This window comes from Pomacea canaliculata, linkage group LG2 (assembly GCF_003073045.1).
Source record: "Pomacea canaliculata isolate SZHN2017 linkage group LG2, ASM307304v1, whole genome shotgun sequence".
In the NCBI taxonomy this organism is placed as follows: domain Eukaryota; kingdom Metazoa; phylum Mollusca; class Gastropoda; order Architaenioglossa; family Ampullariidae; genus Pomacea; species Pomacea canaliculata.
Genome location: NC_037591.1, coordinates 2,952,595 through 2,970,443, shown reverse-complemented (window position 1 = coordinate 2,970,443; position 17,849 = coordinate 2,952,595). Strand labels below are relative to the sequence as shown.

The following is a 17,849-nucleotide window of genomic DNA, read 5'->3' as shown; positions in this document are numbered from 1 at the left end:
GACATACAATGGAACGGAAACTGATGTTGGGTTCGAAACGGGAATGGTTGTAGCAAGGAAGCCAACGAGTAAACAAAAACAAAGGCGAAAGGCAAAAAAGCAGGGTATACTGTACACAGGGTCGTGGAATGTGCACACTTCCGACGTCAGATGGGTCAAGGATGCCAGTAGTCAATGTCAAGTTCATTTTTCTGTTTGTAGGCGTCAGCACATGTTGCAAGGTTCAGTGCACAGAACCCTTGACAAGCGACAGGAACAGGTGTGTCTGCCAAAAGGTGTGAAAATTTACGCTGTCATCTACACTCGCAAGCAGCCTACCGCACCCCATCCACCCACTCTCTCGCTCCTTCTTTCTATTTTTCTGGATCGTCAATCTCTGTTTTTCTCTACCTGTTCATATTGAGGATATTATGTGTGAAAACCTTTTGTTTTAGAGTTCGCTCCGTCTCTGACACCTTTCTATCTACCTTTACCAGACAGAGATAGCGAAAAAGAAAGAGATACACTGACAGAACGCACGAATGTACGGTAAGAAGAAAGGAGGAAAGGAAATAAAGAAAAGAAAGCAAAGAATAAGAAGGAAAAAAGGAAGATTAAAAGAGAAAGAAGAAAGACGTAATAGTGAAAACAACAAAAATACGTAACCAAATCGTGCCGGCGATTAGCTGCCGAGCCTTGCACCTTGGCCCAGTGGGCCGCGGGCGGACCGCAAGTCAAACAAGTGTGCCGCGCGAGACGCGCCAGTGCACGTGCGACGCCGCGACACGGTGCGCCTAATGAGGCGGTCAGCCTCGTGCGCGAGGGGCGCCCGTGCACCAGACCTGACGTCGGGCTGTTGTGCGGCGTCAAAAGTTGCAGCAGCTCGTCGAACGCCGCCGACCTCGGGTCCGAGTCCCCCGATGTACCACTCCCGTGCACCCACCCAGCCTCAAACATCCTCAATAGCCTCCCCTGGCAAAAGAGAAGTGGTGCGCGGGAAAATGACACCCGGAAGTGCATGAAAGTGATGGCGCCTTCACACACCAGTTGGCAATCATTGACTAGGTTACCGCAGCTTATTCTTCCATTGTCGAGGAAACCAGCGAAGCAGTTTGCCCTCGCCCCCGCTTTCTGTCAGGACTGTAGAGCGGACCCACATCTGTGTGCGCGCGTGCGAGAAGAAAGAGAAAAAGAGAAAAAGGATAATCTTTAAGGAGTGAATAAAACTTACATTTGAGAAACACCTCCAAGAAAAGACAAACGTATAGTTCAGAATAAACGCAAAAAATAAAAAACGGTATCTTGAGAGAATGTCGATGCCAGATATCCAGATATCAGATATAAATTATAGCAAATTGTATTGAAACAGATTTTTCAATGGTGTGAAGAGACACGCTGGGTCATTAGTGTCAAAGTGTCAAATGATACAGTAAAATTATTTAACACCTACATACAGCAAGGTACACGACAGTAAACCCAGACATTATTGTGACTGTCTGTGGTTAAAGTTTGTTTAAATATACATTATTTTTTCATAAAATAAGTAAACTATAAGCTAAACTACATCGTCCTCGTCATGTTTGTCATTTTAAAATTTGGACTGACATGTAGATGTTAAATGTTACATATTTTAAAAAGTTGATTTTGTCAGAACTTCTAGCATCAATGCTGTTAATTACAATAGATAAGTTGATGTGTTTGGCAAAAATATGTCGGACTTCTCTATTATATTTTATGTGAGATATGTTTGCCACATTCCACAGCTGGTCCATGCACAAAAAACAAATTCCAAATTTCCGAACCCACAGTCCGAACACTTCCACTGTCACAACACATTCTTATGTTCCTTCCGACCATTCAATTCCCCCTCCCCTAAAAAAAAAATCTCCAGTTGAAAATGACACAAGTCTCCACTTGAATATAACACAAAGTTTTCCACTTCTAGGTAACACAAATATGTCCACTTGAAAGTAACACAAAGTTTCCACTTCTAGGTAACACAAATATGTCCACTTGAAAGTAACACAAAGTTTTCACTGACACCGATGTTCTTCCTGAAGTTATTTCTAATTCAGCTCTGGATGGTGACCCGAGGCGGATACGATGAATAAGCGAAGATCAAACAACAAAAGTGAGAAGAAAAAACCCACAAAAACCTGGAGAAAAAAAGTCTTAGCTAAATGGCAAGTTCAAAACTTAACTAACATTCTTCAAACATTAAACACACGCTCACCGAACAATACAACAAAGATACACACTCACCTCAAGATACAAAATCTGGTCAGGATGTGCACAGTCCAGTCAAGGCTAACTTCCAATTCTGTTCAGGACTTGTTAAAACACAAAATCTGGTCAGGAACTGTGCACAGTCCGGTCAGGACTACAACACCAAGTCGGTTCAAGACTTGTTGCAAACAAAACGTCCGGACACACTGATGACACCGAGGAGACTGTTACTTCTCCCCGCCCCCGTCAATGAAAAACTCACACAACAACATCCGAAACACTCAAACACTCTTTCCTTTGTTCTTCGAACAAAACAACCTATCAACACCAGTGATTAAAAAAACAAGCAAAAAAACAAACGCCCGGCCGGCCATCCCTGTGTGCCGCGCACACTCAGACAGTAATTGCTGTCTTTCAACCTCCTCCTTCCAGTTACTTTTTCCCTGTCTTCCTGAGCTCAAAAAAAAAAAAAAAAAACATAAAAAAATATAGCGCAGCAGGTTTGTGCAATACCTCAATCTCATTTTATTATACTTTTACTTTGTTTAAACGTCTTGGGTCAAACAGATTTTCTCAAATCATGAAGTGGAGTTCATATCTGGCGTCCTGTCGGTAGAGGTTGTTGCTACTAATCCACTGAAAGACTTGCAAACTTACATATCTTGTATTATTTTAATTTTACATAATGATCTATTTAAATTGAACTTTTGTAGTTAAAAATAACTTGTGCATCAACACTCTTGGCAAACAGACAACAACAACAAAAAAAAAAATCTGAAAGGAAAAAAAAAGAAAACAATGTCTAAACTTTTGACATAAAGGCACGAGAGTGATTAGTGTTTCATGAGTGGTGAAATACTAAATTAAGATGAAAAAACGGTCCAGCTGATATTCATGTGCATCAAACCTTTAAATGTCATGTCAACATCATCTTGTGTGATAATGTCTGTGGACTGCACTTGTTTGGCAGTAACAAGTTGTTATTTAACTAATAAGCCTTTTTGTCCGTCAATGGAGAAGCAGCCAGAGACATTGGTGTGGAAGGAATGTCCATGTCGCATTATGTAAAAAAATACTGTCATGTTTGAATGAGTGTAATGGCGAAGCCTGCAAGGAAAAATAACTTTGGTACACGGAAATGGCCAAAAGCAGCTTTTACATGTACGATCATCGAAACACAAATCATTTCCGGTCAGTAGGTCGCGCACGATTCTCGATTGGGTATGGGAGCCCTCACAGGGTGCAAACGTACCCACTCTTTGGTTTGAGATCATAAAGCATTCTTGTAGTGACGATCATATAATAAATCGTGCTCGAAAGGCAAGTTAATGGATGAGTTTCTCATGACAATGGCCAACATGCAAATTTCTGTTAGGATCAAGTTAATTATACATCTACAGAGGTTTCTCTCAGTGATTCTTTAATTGTGTGGAGGACAAGACCACTCTACCACGCCTAGCTGGATGTTCAGTCTACATTTAACTGACTGATGACATTGTCACACAAGGAATCAAAAGAGCAAGAAGACCAAGGTTCGTAACCGCCAGGCTGGCAGCTTTCTTGTCCTCAGGCAAATATTACCAAACGGTTGTTGCTCGCAAGAAACACATTTTTCACTCTTGACTGTAGAACAGCGCCTCCACCGTCCACAAGCGTTGAAGTGGAAACATAACAAGATTACTGTAAGCGTGGTAAATTTAATTGCTTCCGTCGTGCAGATTTTTGAGTAATCGTTTGGAACCTCCATACGACTGGTGCGAGGCAGGGCAAAGATTACCAACAGACTTGCTTTGGCTTCATTGCACTTGGAATTTTGAGCTCAGAGGTTTGTAACTTGTGTCAGAAAGTTGTTGCTTCTCTCCTCGACTGTCATCAGGACTGCGAGTGCTTGAACTTCGTGCTGTCCACGAGTCGTCAGGACACATTTTTGTCTCCTTCTGGCAGTCGTTGTTGCCCAGTACAAGTTGCATGTTGTAGCCAAAGCTGGCTAGTTTGACGAAGATCGGAGCTTCTTAGTTTTTCTACTAAGTTTTTAAGTTAAAAAAATTCTGCCAAGTTTACGGACTGCTTTCGTAAGCAGTGGCGTGGGAAGATGTTCGGCTTTGGGGGGGGGGGGGGGGCAAACTCCCTGCTGACAGTGAACGGCGTTCGCACTCGCACATTACGTAAAAAAGGATGGGGGGGGGTAGAGCACGCACGTACACAGTGGGTAGCATCACAACACGCTGCTTTATGTGTTAAAGGCAAAGCAGCATTAAATAAGAAAAAAAACAAATTAAAGAATGACTCCCCGGCTAACGCATTCACAAGAAATGTGATAAACGTTATAATCATATAAATCATATTAATCAAGGTTGGCAAGTCAGTGATGCCAAAAAAACTGCGTCTTTGGTGATTTCTATTAATGAACTCCATTGCAATCTCGTCCAGATTAAGCAGATCAACCCTCTCTTTAAATACATGCATAATGAGACAGTTATTCAAGCGCGTTTGTGTCATGGAACTTTTCAGGTATGTTTTTGTTCGTTTTAAGCAGAAAAAACTGCATTCTGCAGTTGCCGTGGTAACTGGATAGTAAGATACAGTTTCAAAAGCTTATCGATCTCGCTTAACATCTTTCTCACTAACCTTCCGGCCAAGAGCAATCCCCCGTCTCCCATGTTACTACTGGTCAGCTCTCCAGTACCTCTATTACAAAATACACTACCAAACATTATACCTAAAAAAGAAAACACCAAACCCCGTGACAGCAACGATCAAACATTCCAGCTCTGCACATATACACCAGCGCGCACACACACTATGCACACATGCGCAACATGCACAGGCCACGTAGTCACACTCGGTCACACACCGTGGGTGACAGCGAGTGGGTGGGGGATGTTTTATGTTGGTCAAACGAAAACCGCCAAAGAAAAGGCGTCGCATTATGGGGGAGGGGGGAGGGAGACCACACTCGATGTACCGATGTACTGTCCGGCTGCTTTCTTCACTCAGACTTCAACACAGCCTGCAATTAGCATGGCAAACAAGACCAACGGACTGTCCCCGATCTGATCGTCAGAGGTGTTAGAGCCTCCACTTGCCTCAGGGCCCGCTTTTGTGACGGTGATGACCGTCTCCTCTCTACGTTCCCCTACCTTTCTTCGGTTCTTTGCTCTTTGTGAGGAATTACGTCTCAAATATTGGGGGGGGGGCAAAAGGATATTCCTGCCCCCCCCCTGTATTTTCCTTGGGGGGGGGCTGCCCCCGCTGCCCCCCTGGTTCCTACGCCACTGTATGACCAAATTTACAAGTGTCATAAAAGACGAGAAAATAATAAATGTAATTCAAAATTACACTCTGTTCCCTCTTATAAAATTCATGAATTGGCTAATACCTGCTTGAAATTTAAAAAAAAATATTTGTAAAGGAAAAGAGGTCTACGAAATGGAATTACTACAGCACAAGAAAAAGACAAGGAAAAAAAAAAAATAGCGGGGCAGAAAGAATTAAAAGAGGGCACAGATAGAAATAGAGACAATTCCCTTACTGTGAGGACGAAACTGCACAACACCCACAGACGGCGAGAAACAACTGAACAACGTCTATTCTCTCAGCACGAGGAAAACCAAAATGCAAGTACAGCGAACTCGATACGAAGTGATAGCAACAAAATTTCGGTATACGAACACACGTGAACCACACGCCGACAATCATGGCTCGAGACAAAGTTACGTAGCTTTATACAATCTCAATGCTCCAAAGAAGATTAAGAGCAATTAATAGTAGCGATCAAAGTACATAGGAGGACAGAACACTGCGACAGTACTAAACAACTCGAGTTTCTATGGCATTGATTAAGCCTGTAACTTTCATATATCAGCGAGTTCAACAGGACCACTCCTTCTACGAAACATAGCTTCCAGAACGCAGACGCTGTACACGGCAGAACTGAGTTTGTGAGAGCAAGGCACACCTTTTTGTACTGTCTTGCTATCTCTTGGGTTAGCGAATTCCTCGTGAAGTGGCTCCTAGCCGTTTACCAAGGTCAAATACTCTACAGTTTGGATCAACTTTTAGCAACTCCCCCCCCCCTCTCACACCACAAACAAAACACCTCTCCGATGACGTCATCCATCGTCAGTAGTTTTCGCAGCTTCATCACGCCTCTCGATAACCTTGCTGAGCACTGCTCAGTGCACGAGTGTTTGCATTTGTCGAGGGCATGTTTCTGTCCAAAACAATTGCGGCTGGACACTGAAGAGAACACAATATGAATAAGAGCAGGGTCTTTGTGAACTCGGCTTATTGTGGATGCAAAGTAGATAAAAGAAACTAGACACAACCGAGGAATTAACCAAAATAATAAAAGACCGGTCGCATATGTGACAAGCAGAGCGGCGTTAGAACTGACGCGCGGGCAAGCGCGGCCGGTAATGTGAAACATTGCACGATAAGTGATAAGCTGGATCTAAATAACACCTCCTTCCCACCGTTGTGACATAGCGGTTTTTCTTAAGCGAAATATATCTACGGTTCACTGAAGACATAACACTGAACGTCAATTTTGTTTTAACACAGATAAGTCATAAGATATACCCCCCTAACGCCCCGTGGTGATTGCTCCTAAGTAGCCTAACCCCTTTATATTCTCTTGTGTAGTCATATATATAAGGACTGTTTACGATGAGCCACCCCAAAAGATCCTGTTCACCTCAGCTTTTAACGTAAACAAGTCGTTGATCGCGTTTACCGCACCCCTACCCCACCCTCCTTGCGATTCAGATGAGGTCTTCGCCGTGTAGGTAACGGTGCGACTCTCCTATGTGCAGGACTGCCACCATGTGTTACTAGAGTTTGGGGCCGCACACACTTCTTTGTCTCCGTTTTTGCCGCTGAACGTTGTTTGCCAGTCATCTGCCTCCCCGCTGTGCAGCAGGACACGTTCGCGTGACGTCACGGACGCCGGAAGCATTTTCCGTGTCAGCGCACGACGACTGCCATTGCCTCGGCCTCGCGCTGTCATCTCACAATTCACTCAACATGTGTGACGATATTAAGATTTACTGTGCTGCAGTGACTGGATCAGGTAGAGGTGAGTATTTTGTCTTTAAATGGGTTTTTTCAGGCAACGACACGAGATGTGCGTGCGATGATGTCATGCTTCGCGTGTGTCGTGGTGAGGATGCAGACGACAAGCCTCGCGAGGAAATGGCGACAGGCCCAGCTTCCTAAATTAAAAGGCTGATCGGCGATCGAATGTTTCAGTCACAGGCTTATGTAATTTTATATTTGTGTGTGGCTTAGCAGTGTTGTCTGGCAATTGTATGACATCAAAGGTCGGCCTGACACAATACGCAGCGCTGTGCGTGTTTACTGTTTAGTTATTGACGCATAGCACCTTACACGGTAGTTGTAGTAAATAAAGTACTTGTCCGCTTCGATCTTGCATAATTTTGTTTTTACAAAGTTGGAAAAATAAATTAGGAGATATTTTGGAAAGCCATCTTGTCACTTGTTTTGTGAGCAATATTTGTAGTTAAAGAAATATTTATATTAGGTCTCATGGAGAATGTGACAAGACCATGCATTGTATTTTTTAACACCCTCGCCTTCTGGCTCAGCTGTCAGTAAACGCCCTGCCAAACACGTTTGGGCTGTTTTAGCTTGCCAGTTAATGCATTTTGTTAAACACATCATGGGACGGTTACTGCAGGATGTCAAAAGTGTTGTCATTGCATTGTGTGTGGGTGTGGTAGTGTGATTATAAATTCACTATTTTATAGAGCCATATCTTTCCTTCTTTGAAAGTTATGTACATAAAAATTATTACAAATACCAATATACAGGCTTAAGTCAGCGTCTATTTACACACAGACAACAATATCCTCCTCTGCATTAAACAGATGTCTAAGATGATAGTCTTATCTCCTTCGCAATGTCTGTTCACTGTACACCACTTTGCTTCAACTGCAGCTCAAGTAGGAAGTCATCCAGGAAGAGTTTTGTTGAATGCATACAGTCTGTACAAGTATTCACATTCTCAGTGATATGCGATTTCAAAAACAAAGTATTTTTGGAGAGGAGGAAATAGCCTTTATTACTTTAATAAATTAATTTCAGTCTTACCACTCATAAAATATTGTTAAAACATGTCTGTTCATGTGCTTAATGTGATGACGTAGATACTCTGCTACTTCTACTGGCATAGCAACAAAAAAAGAACAATTCCTCACACTAAAGTATCAATAGCAGTATGAAATACATGAACAGAAAACATTGTTGTTAATGCCATTGTTATCATGAGGTGGCAGCAGGTATGATATAAAATTTCCATTATTAGTAAAGTTAGACTAGTCAGTACAATTGCATAACAAAGTGTCAGGGTAGGAAGGTGTCAATAACAAGTAGTTTATGTATGACAAGTCTAATTACTAAGTACCAACAGACAACCTGCAGTGGCTTTCTTACATCACTAGTTAGTAAAAGGCATGTATTTGACAAAGGAGATAGGTTATATTATTGATGGATTTGCTGTGGAGAATGGTGTTTCACATTATATAAAGCTAGGAATATCTGATATGTGTCATTGCCTTTATCTTCTTTTTTTATAATAAGATTCTTTATTTCCAGTCAGAAAAAATGTGTGAAAGTAATGGATTTTTAAAATTCTAGATGTCAGATGTAGCTGTCTTCAGATGTACCACTTTAATAAATGCTGTTTATTAAAATTACAGATCAGGAAGCAGCAGTCCCATATGAAAGATGTTCTAGATGGAAAGAAGGTGAAGTACGAGGAGATTGACATATCTTCAAGCTCGGAAGACAGAGACAAGATGAGGGAACTTTGCGGTGATCCCAAAGCCTTGCCTCCACAGATCTTCCGAGGGAACAAATATCTTGGGGTTAGTATGATAAGAAGCTTAAAAAATTTTTTTTTTTAGTATTTTATAGACTTACACTATGGATAACAATCTTGGGAAGGGTATAGTTTGTAGTCTAGGAATGGGCTTCAGAAACCTTTCAAAATTTTTATCATCTAATAAACAATACCAAGTGCTTAAAATTTCAAAAAAATATATTTTTATATAAATTGTTATTAATTATTAACATTTATATATAAAGAGAAACAGTTCAAATGTCATTTGTCCAAATATGTTTTTCTTAGGTAGTAGAAGCTAATAGATTATTGTGTTAAATAAACTGTGTTGAATTTTTGTCAAAGTTTCAGTGAACATACTTCAGTCCCTTATTATTTCTAAACTATGCATGTATAGAGCCAATTACTGCAAGTGCATGATCATTATTGTTTATTATTATAATTTTATAGGAAAGGGAAGTGATAGAAAATGGAGTGCTTATTATTATAATTTTATAGGAAAGGGAAGTGATAGAAAATGGAGTGCTTGAACATTAGATGGTTTAAACAGAAAAAAAGACATTTTAGCTTAATGTAGATGGTGTGAGGAGGGAAAAATAAGGGATATATTAAATTCTGAGAGGTATATATTTGTGGAGGTATTGTTCATTTGAGCTTACATTTGTGTGGCAGTGGAAAGTGCCTTGAACTTTTGAGCTTAAGGTTGTTGTGGTCTTAAGGTTTATGTGGAATCAGGCCAGTGACTAGAAAACTTTTTTCTGTCCAAATTGCAGTTTTAAGTACTTGTTCTTTCAGGGAAGGAGATAGGTTAGTGAGATAGGTCACTGCACCCTGGATATGATGAAAACTCATTGGAAAAGGACATGTTATGAGGGAAAATTAACTACTTTTCATTGCATCCATAACAGAAGTGCTAAGTATAGGTAAAGGTGGTCTCCTAACTGTTTGGTCATTGGGGAGTGAAGTGGTAGAGACCACACTTTTCTTGGGGCCAGTGCTGTGTGAAGTGCGGTGTCCATCTCCTCTCCCTTGCTTTATTACCTCTCCCAACCTTTTGTGGCCTCAAGCGCCCATTCTCAAACAGCTGTAAACTGAGGCACGTTTGCTGCACAGTTATATTGAACAGACACATTTCTGAGTCCACAGGAAAAAATATGCTAAGGAGATTTTCATGAAACACAGTACTTGCATGCAAATAGAAAGCAATGAATCAATTTTCATATTCCTGAAAACATTTTCTCAGATCTTGTTTCAAATGCTGTTGTAATATTGACGTTTCCCTTTATGGCTTTGGAAAACTCATAACAGAGTAAATAACAACACTGCATTTGCAAAACACCTCAATTATTAAATAACAAATGGGAAAAACAGTGATGCAGAGTAGATTATCTGACTTCAAAGGCTAGCATGAACATGATACATGTCAAGCTTTCGGCCAGGTTATGATGAAAATTTTTTCTAAAAGTAGTGGACAAGTTGTATAAGCAGGGGTAACAAGACGTCTATAAAATATTTTCTGAGGATTTCTTTAGCATGCATTTTTATCTGTTTGGATATAAAATCTGTTTATTGCTGCATCTGCAACAATGAGATTTAAAAGAAATAATATGTATTCTTTTCTTCAGGATTATCAAGCCTTTGCTAATGCTGTTGAAGATGAAAAAATTGAGGAGTTTTTGTCAAAGTAGCAAGGCCATTTTTTTTATATACAGCTCTGCCAACACCAAATGAACACTGCGTTATGCTCCATGCCATGTGCAAAATTGCCTTGAGGCAACCAAGTGAATGTTTACTTGACACACTGAACATTCCACAGCTCACTCATTAGCTGCTGAATCCTGACCTAAACTGATACATGTTTTCTAATTTTATTTAAGATAGCTGAATATTTTTTTCTGCTACCACTAGCAGCACATTCTTCACAGTATAAAATAGTACAGGAACAGGTTACCTCTAGTTTGCACTCAAGTACCTTGATTTTAAGAGCAATGAACGCACAAGCACAACACCTAAAAATATTTCATTTTTCTTTTGTTGTAAATTATATTTTGTTGCCATTATTAAAGGGTAAAGGGTAGTGTAGCTCTATAACATTGACTATGTTAAGGTCAGCTTTTTTAGCAAAGATTTTCTACAGCCATGCATCACTTAACGATGGAGATGCATTCTAACAAATGTGTCATTAGGCGATTTTGATATTGCATGAACATCATAGTGTGTAATACACTAAGATAGATTATTATATTAAGTATTATATGCTGTACATAATTGTATTTGCTACACTTTTATATGGCTGGAAGTGCATTGTGTTTTTTTGAGAACAATATCATCCCAAGCACATTAGTAATGCATTGCGCTACTGTGGGAAATTTTCATCTCCATTATAATTTTATAGTAACAATAAGTCCATCATTAATTAAAATCTTATTATGTGCCGCATGATAGTATTGAAGCAAATGTGTATCAACCAGAAGTTAAGGCATGCTTAATAAGTTCTGAAATTTAACAAGAGCAAATACACATGTACGTGCCTTGCCTCTTTCCAGCAGAGATTTTGTCCTTTCAGTCATTCACTGCCTTTCAGACTTATATAGGATTGTCTTTGAAGGATTCATTGCGAAGTGTGATTTGTTTTATGACGTGTACTTTTTTTAGCAGCATGAACTATTATAAATGACATGCTCAGGGTAGGGAAATGTGTGCATCTTATTAATCTCAGAAGTTAAGTATTAGTGATGCTTATCAATGATTTGAAGAGAATATCTGAAAAAGGAAGAAATTTACTTAGAAATTGAAGAGACTCAAAAGAGAGAGCATGAATAGTGTTTTATGTTTACATGCTAGCATTTGGTCAAGAGTGTGAGCTTAATTCATGTTATTACACATTCACTAGAATATCTATTAATTTTATAACCAAAACATCATAATGAATATTAGGATATATATATAGTGGCATGTTTACTTTGTACTACTTTGAGCTTATAGTTTTAATTTTAGTTCTGAAGGTGGAGAAAGGGTTAAGTCATCAGAAGAGAGTGACTAACATTAATTTAGAAGTACTCGGGCTGAGCCTTTCCTTACATAGGAACCAATGATTTTTCTTCTTCTGACATCAAACATTCCAAGATAATTTTAGGCAATATATTTTTTATTTTCTTCTTTTTTTCTTTAGCACATGTATATAGCTGCTGATTTATTTTATGAATTATCTTTAATATTTTTTTTATAATTGTCTTCCACTTGCATATACAGAATGCAGTTTTATGTTTTTCCTACAGAACTTTATTTCACTAAACATTTCATAGTGCTTTTGTTTATGTTGTGTAAGTCACTGCTTTATAGACATACCTCAGATGTTGTAAAAGAATTCAAAGAGCTTTTTACAGAAAAAATATTAAACTGTTTAGAAGAGTTTCTTTTGTCTGAAGTTGTAGTTTTCTTCTCTGTTGCAACTATTCTTTCAGACAGAAAATGGAAGATATCATGTAAAAATTAATATGTAAAACATTCATCCATCCTTGTACTATGACATTTAACTTAAACACATTTAAGCAAGGACATACTGAAGGCTATGAAAGCAATATGTAAAATAACTTTAAAAAAAATAGTGAGACAGGTTTCCAAGAAGCTAGTCCCAAACTTTGCCACTTGCAGACATAAAATACAGATGTTCATTCCTTTCCTTGTGCAGGATGCCAAAGTTCAGAGACCTCAAGTCATTTAAAACAGGTGTTTAAAGGCTGTCTATAACACACATTTTATATGTGAGATTTTTATTTGCTTTAAATTTCTGCTAGACCCAGATTGAAAGTGCAACTAGAAGAAATAGAGGAACTTTTTTGTGTGTAAAGTATACTACCTAAAATTAAGATTAAGGGTACGACACTTACCTAAAAGAATTATTATAAGTGGCAATAGTCTGCTATCATAAGTTTATATTGTGCTGGTATGTTGGTATATACTTAAGTGTCAATACTTCTTTCATTTTTAACAAAAATCTCATTTTTTCTAAGTGCAATTTACAAGCAACACGTCAAGAGATGATCATTTTTATTTTGCACATTAACCATCATACATTTATGTGTGTCAGGCATATGTAATTTTCATGCTAAATGACATAAAAAATGCTTTAAATAAAACATGAGTTTGTGTGTGTGGAGTGTGAGGGAGAAAGTGGAAAGAGATGATGTATCCAAATATGCTAAATGTATTTTAAGGCACCTATACATGTACCTATACCTATATATATATTAAAAATTGTAAAGTATAAATCAGTTCAAACACTTTCTTAGCACATTTCAGCTTAATTTCTACTTAATAAATGCTTATAAAGGACTTATACAACCTAAGAAGAGAGGCTTCAGACCAAAACATGAAGCTTTGGCCTTCACCCTATGCTTGAAGTTAAATGTGAACTGTATGACATTCATTGTTCAGTGATTTGACCCTATCAAATAATAAAAACCATAAAAACAAAAATCAGTTACATGAGAAATTTTTATTTATATAGGTACCAAAGTAATATTTTATCTGTATACAGATTTTTAAAAAGCAAATCAAGCCATTGCCCAGACAATAATGTGAATTCAAAACATTTTAATGCATGTTGGGGGAAAAAAATACACTTTTCATCAAGCTTTTTTTTTATAAATAAACAGTACACTGTAAATCATCATCTCAGAGAATTTTATAATGAGCTAAGCAGAGGTTTGTGCAAAAGGGGAAAATAAATCCCGAAATGGTTATTAGCTTACACTCTTTCCAGTTCTTAATACAGGGCATCAATAACATACAGCAACAGTTCCCTCTTTCCCCAGCTACTGCCATCACTATAGATATAGGTTTAAGAATGTTTATTCCATCCTGTTACTTGATTTTACCCCTATCCACACCTGCCTGTACTCTTATACTTTTTTTATCTTCTCAGTTGTGTATCCATGTGTGTGTGTGTGCAGTGCTTTTCAAAGTCTTATTAAAAATGCAAAAGGAAATTTGAGATTCAGGAAGTCTTCCACACACAGATGAATATTGTTAATAAATATAGTGTACAACCTGAACTTAATGGAAATTTGTTTTCAGAACTGAGGAGAGCACTCACAAACATTTAAATGTGCTTGCTTTCGCAGAGTAAATGCAGCAATAAAAATAATAGTAAATACAAAAAAGATGCATGTCAGCTTATCCTGACAATACTTCCACGGTCTTCTTTAGATGTGCAGATCAGGCTGCTAGTCCCAGAACGGTACCACAGATCTGATTAAAAAAAAAAGTGTGAAAAAATGTGTTAAATTAGCTACTTGTTTAGACACTAAATTTTTATACGTATGAATGTGTCTCATAATAGTGATACCACTATGTTTTATTTTGGTGAAACATTTTGAGCAAGAAAAGCCTTGTCAAATAAACAGTACTGTACATTTTAAAGCAGTCTCCATATGCAAAAATAAATAAAATATATATATTCTGCCTCTCTTCTTCCAAAGCCTGCTAGTAACAGTTATCTCCTACCCATCTTAAGTTGTTGTTTGGGACGCTGAGTGGTCTGCTTTTTGTTTTTAATTGATGAAGTGAATTATTCAGCTGTATAATACCATCTTAAGTGGCAGTATAGTCAGTTTTAAGATCTCCATTTTTTGTACTTACTAGTAAAATTTTCTATGTATGTAAGCTTTATGAACACATTCAATTGAAAAGGATTACCATGCTTCCCATTGCATCCAGGTGTTTAAAAAGCATTTAAGGATGTTCTCAACTGGATAAACATTAAGCAATATAAATAGTCATAGGCAGTTATATAAAACACTTGCCAAATACATATTTGTAATGTGTTGGGTAAAAAAAAAAATAAGGCACACCCATACCCGCATGCTCCACAGAACTGTCCAAATGCCCACACACATTTGAAAGAAAAATTACCAAGACACTCTGAGGTATTCAAGTATCCTCTCCTCCTCCACTGCTTGCTGAAAAGATTTGTAGTCCTGCAAGATTGAAAAAAAACATGTTCCTTAACTTGATCTTTATGAGCTGGGAAAAGGGAATCAACAGCAAAATTTTAAGTAGTCTTTAACAGGAGACAAAAATAAAAGTTGTAATAAGCTGCATGCAGACTATATGTGCTCTCATGTATGCATGCATGAATGTTGATTTGAGCATACAATTCCTTATTTAGATCTTCAATGGAATCAAAGCTGCTACTTCAAATAAAGGGCTTTTTCATAAGTCATAATTTTTTTATTTACATCTTGATACTAACCCCACAGTGAAAATCCCCATTAAAGATCTGAGGTGCCAGTGCTGTCTCATCACCACATCGTGCTCGCATCTCGTCTTTGTAGGCGGGGTTAGATGCGATGTCGATAAGCTGGTAAGCCACATGCTTGCCACGCAATACCGTCTCTATGTGGTTTTGTTGAGAATGGAGCTAGGGGTAAACAACATGACTAAACAACAAAAATCTGGGAGGCAGTTGATCTTTGTAATCACTGAATGACCACCCTAACACTTTCCCAAGACAGGGTAACTCTGTGCAAGCCTCACCTTGGATTTGTTGCTTAGTTCTTAGTTGCTTTGCCATATTTCATTTACTGGAAATGTCATCAATAAGCAGTGTAGCTTTAATTTTTTCCCCCTTAGTACCTGAGGTATGTGTTAAAATATTCCAAGTAAAACAAGACACATTCCTGAAATTTTATACTTTTTGTAAGTCAATAAATGAAAGGACTTTAAAGAATAATGTTACTCCACTACAGATATTTGAAAAACTTACCCACTTCTGTTTATTGTGCTACTCTAAGTTGTAGTATTAAGAGATGTTAATATGTTTTCTTGTTTTTTTTATGTGGGATTGGGTTGGTTTGTTTTCTGCAGCTTAATAAAAGTACTGAAGCAGTTTGAAACAAAGACTAATGCTGCTAATCCCTATGGTGGTGAAGCCAAGCTGTTTTCCCTGCCACCAGTTGACATTGTCCATCGACCAGCAAGCACGAAGTGCTCATTCAAGACAGGAAAGTGGTGTAGAGTCAACAGGATGGGGGTCAAAGTTCAGCCTGGCCAAGGCCAGGTCAGGACGCAACAAACTGTTAGTCAGCTTAGCAAAGCTCTCCTGTTCATCTGAGAGGCTACAGCCATTTTATTGAAAAGAACATAACATAATCAGTGTTATCGTTTGTGGTAAATGCACTTTTTAGACCTATTTTAGACCCCCCAAAAAATTAACTTGAAAATATACTTTCGTAAATGTGACAGTATAACTTAAAACACTATTGAAGATCATCAATACTGAGAAATAGCCTATGACAATCACTGAAACTATCAGAGGAAATCTCAGTTCCTGAACCTTTCATTAAAACTAATATCTCGCAAAATCATATTTGATTTTATACTGTTCGTGCTTGGGAGAGCTCGATGAGGGCGGGTGGGAGAGTGAAGAAATAGAATTCTTAAGAACGGCGTAGGAGACGGGAGCAAGTTCTATGCTGAATTTTGCTGCAAGTTTTAAGTTTAATCCTACTTACTTGCTTGCCCTTATCTATAAATCTAATGGACCTATGCTATAACTGATTAATATGGCATAGCTTTTGAGCAGTAAACAGAGAAAACTGAGACAGTTCTGTTTTTCAGAAACCCGGCTCGAACTTTTCCATAATTGGTAGCAAGAACCAGGTGTGTTGGTAAAGCATCCTGCGAAAGGGGTACAGAAACTTGTAAAACGATATCTGGAGTTAAGTTAAGAGTTGTAACATTAAGTCTTACCTCTTTCTTGAGAGTAACGGAAGATATGTAAACAGTGATCATGATGGTGCTAGTCTGTGGGGTTGCTACAGTCAGCAAGCGTTCGGAGCCTGAAACCACAACTGAGGTTGAGAGTACGGCGACTCATCAAGCTTCCTGCAAGCTTGGCAGTGATGCCTGACTTGCCCTTCCATGGGGGTTCTGTTAGGGATGCAAGACAATGCACTTTTTACAATACTGGTTTATGTGACAGCATGCATGATTGATTTGGCCATCAAACTCTTTCAAGCCAGAAGTTAGGCCAAAGTAAAAAGAGGTGGTGAAATATATTGTACAGTTGAATGTAAATTGCTGACGGGAGCTCATAGAAAATTGATAATGTTCTTTTTGTAGCCCTGACAAGGCCTTCTATTCCCCGCCCCCACCCCCGAACATTAGAATAGCGCATGACGGAGTCAGGGATTCCCATAGCCAAAACAAAACCAAAAAACACTACGCCACTCTGCAGGTCCCTCTCTTGCTCTTATTAAAACTAGACGTGCACATATATAATTTGAAGAAGCATTTTTGTGTTACATCCGCAATTGTGTTCGAGTGCGGAACGCTTAAAACTACAGTCTACTCTTACCCAACGAGATATAAGTGTGTTTACCACGAACTCATATCCTTATATATGTCCGTGGTGTTTACAAAACATTTGTCGTATATAATGGGTTTTCAGCCCCTGAAACGCGATGCAGCACAGATATATCAGTTAAGTTAAATTCCAAAATCTCGAACTTTATAAATCATATATAGATGTTTCATGCGCTGTTCAATTAATTCATTAAAGAGAGAGAGAAAAAAAAACTAGACTGAGTAATGCATGTCAAATGCAATTCTTTTCTACAGTTGAGACCATACCATGGATTTAAAAAAAAATTCTTTTGGCTTATATATTTTCTTTCCCTTCCAGCCCCAGTTTTCATTTCTGTCAGTCCTGTGTGTCGGTTCCTTTCATCACTTACCATGTCTGAATATGTAAGAGAAGACGGCGAAGAAGAGACAG

At 38.5% G+C, this 17,849-nt stretch overlaps 2 protein-coding genes across 2 annotated transcripts; one reads left to right on the top strand and one right to left on the bottom strand.

The window, feature by feature from the left end:
- Window positions 1-7,431: 7,431 nt before the first annotated feature.
- Window positions 7,432-13,206, top strand: LOC112557210 (SH3 domain-binding glutamic acid-rich-like protein 3). Its single transcript, XM_025226924.1, has 3 exons — window positions 7,432-7,467; window positions 8,925-9,092; window positions 10,693-13,206. Exons 1-3 carry the CDS (start codon window positions 7,447-7,449, stop codon window positions 10,753-10,755), a joined length of 252 nt encoding a protein of 83 aa, XP_025082709.1. The 5' UTR covers window positions 7,432-7,446; the 3' UTR covers window positions 10,756-13,206.
- On the bottom strand, window positions 13,103-16,983 carry LOC112557209 (SH3 domain-binding glutamic acid-rich-like protein 3). Its single transcript, XM_025226923.1, has 4 exons — window positions 16,823-16,983; window positions 15,324-15,491; window positions 14,984-15,048; window positions 13,103-14,320 (listed from the first exon to the last, which is right to left on the bottom strand). Coding segments are annotated over exons 1-4 (276 nt in total). The 5' UTR covers window positions 16,865-16,983; the 3' UTR covers window positions 13,103-14,319.
- Between the last annotated feature and the right edge of the window lie 866 nt (window positions 16,984-17,849).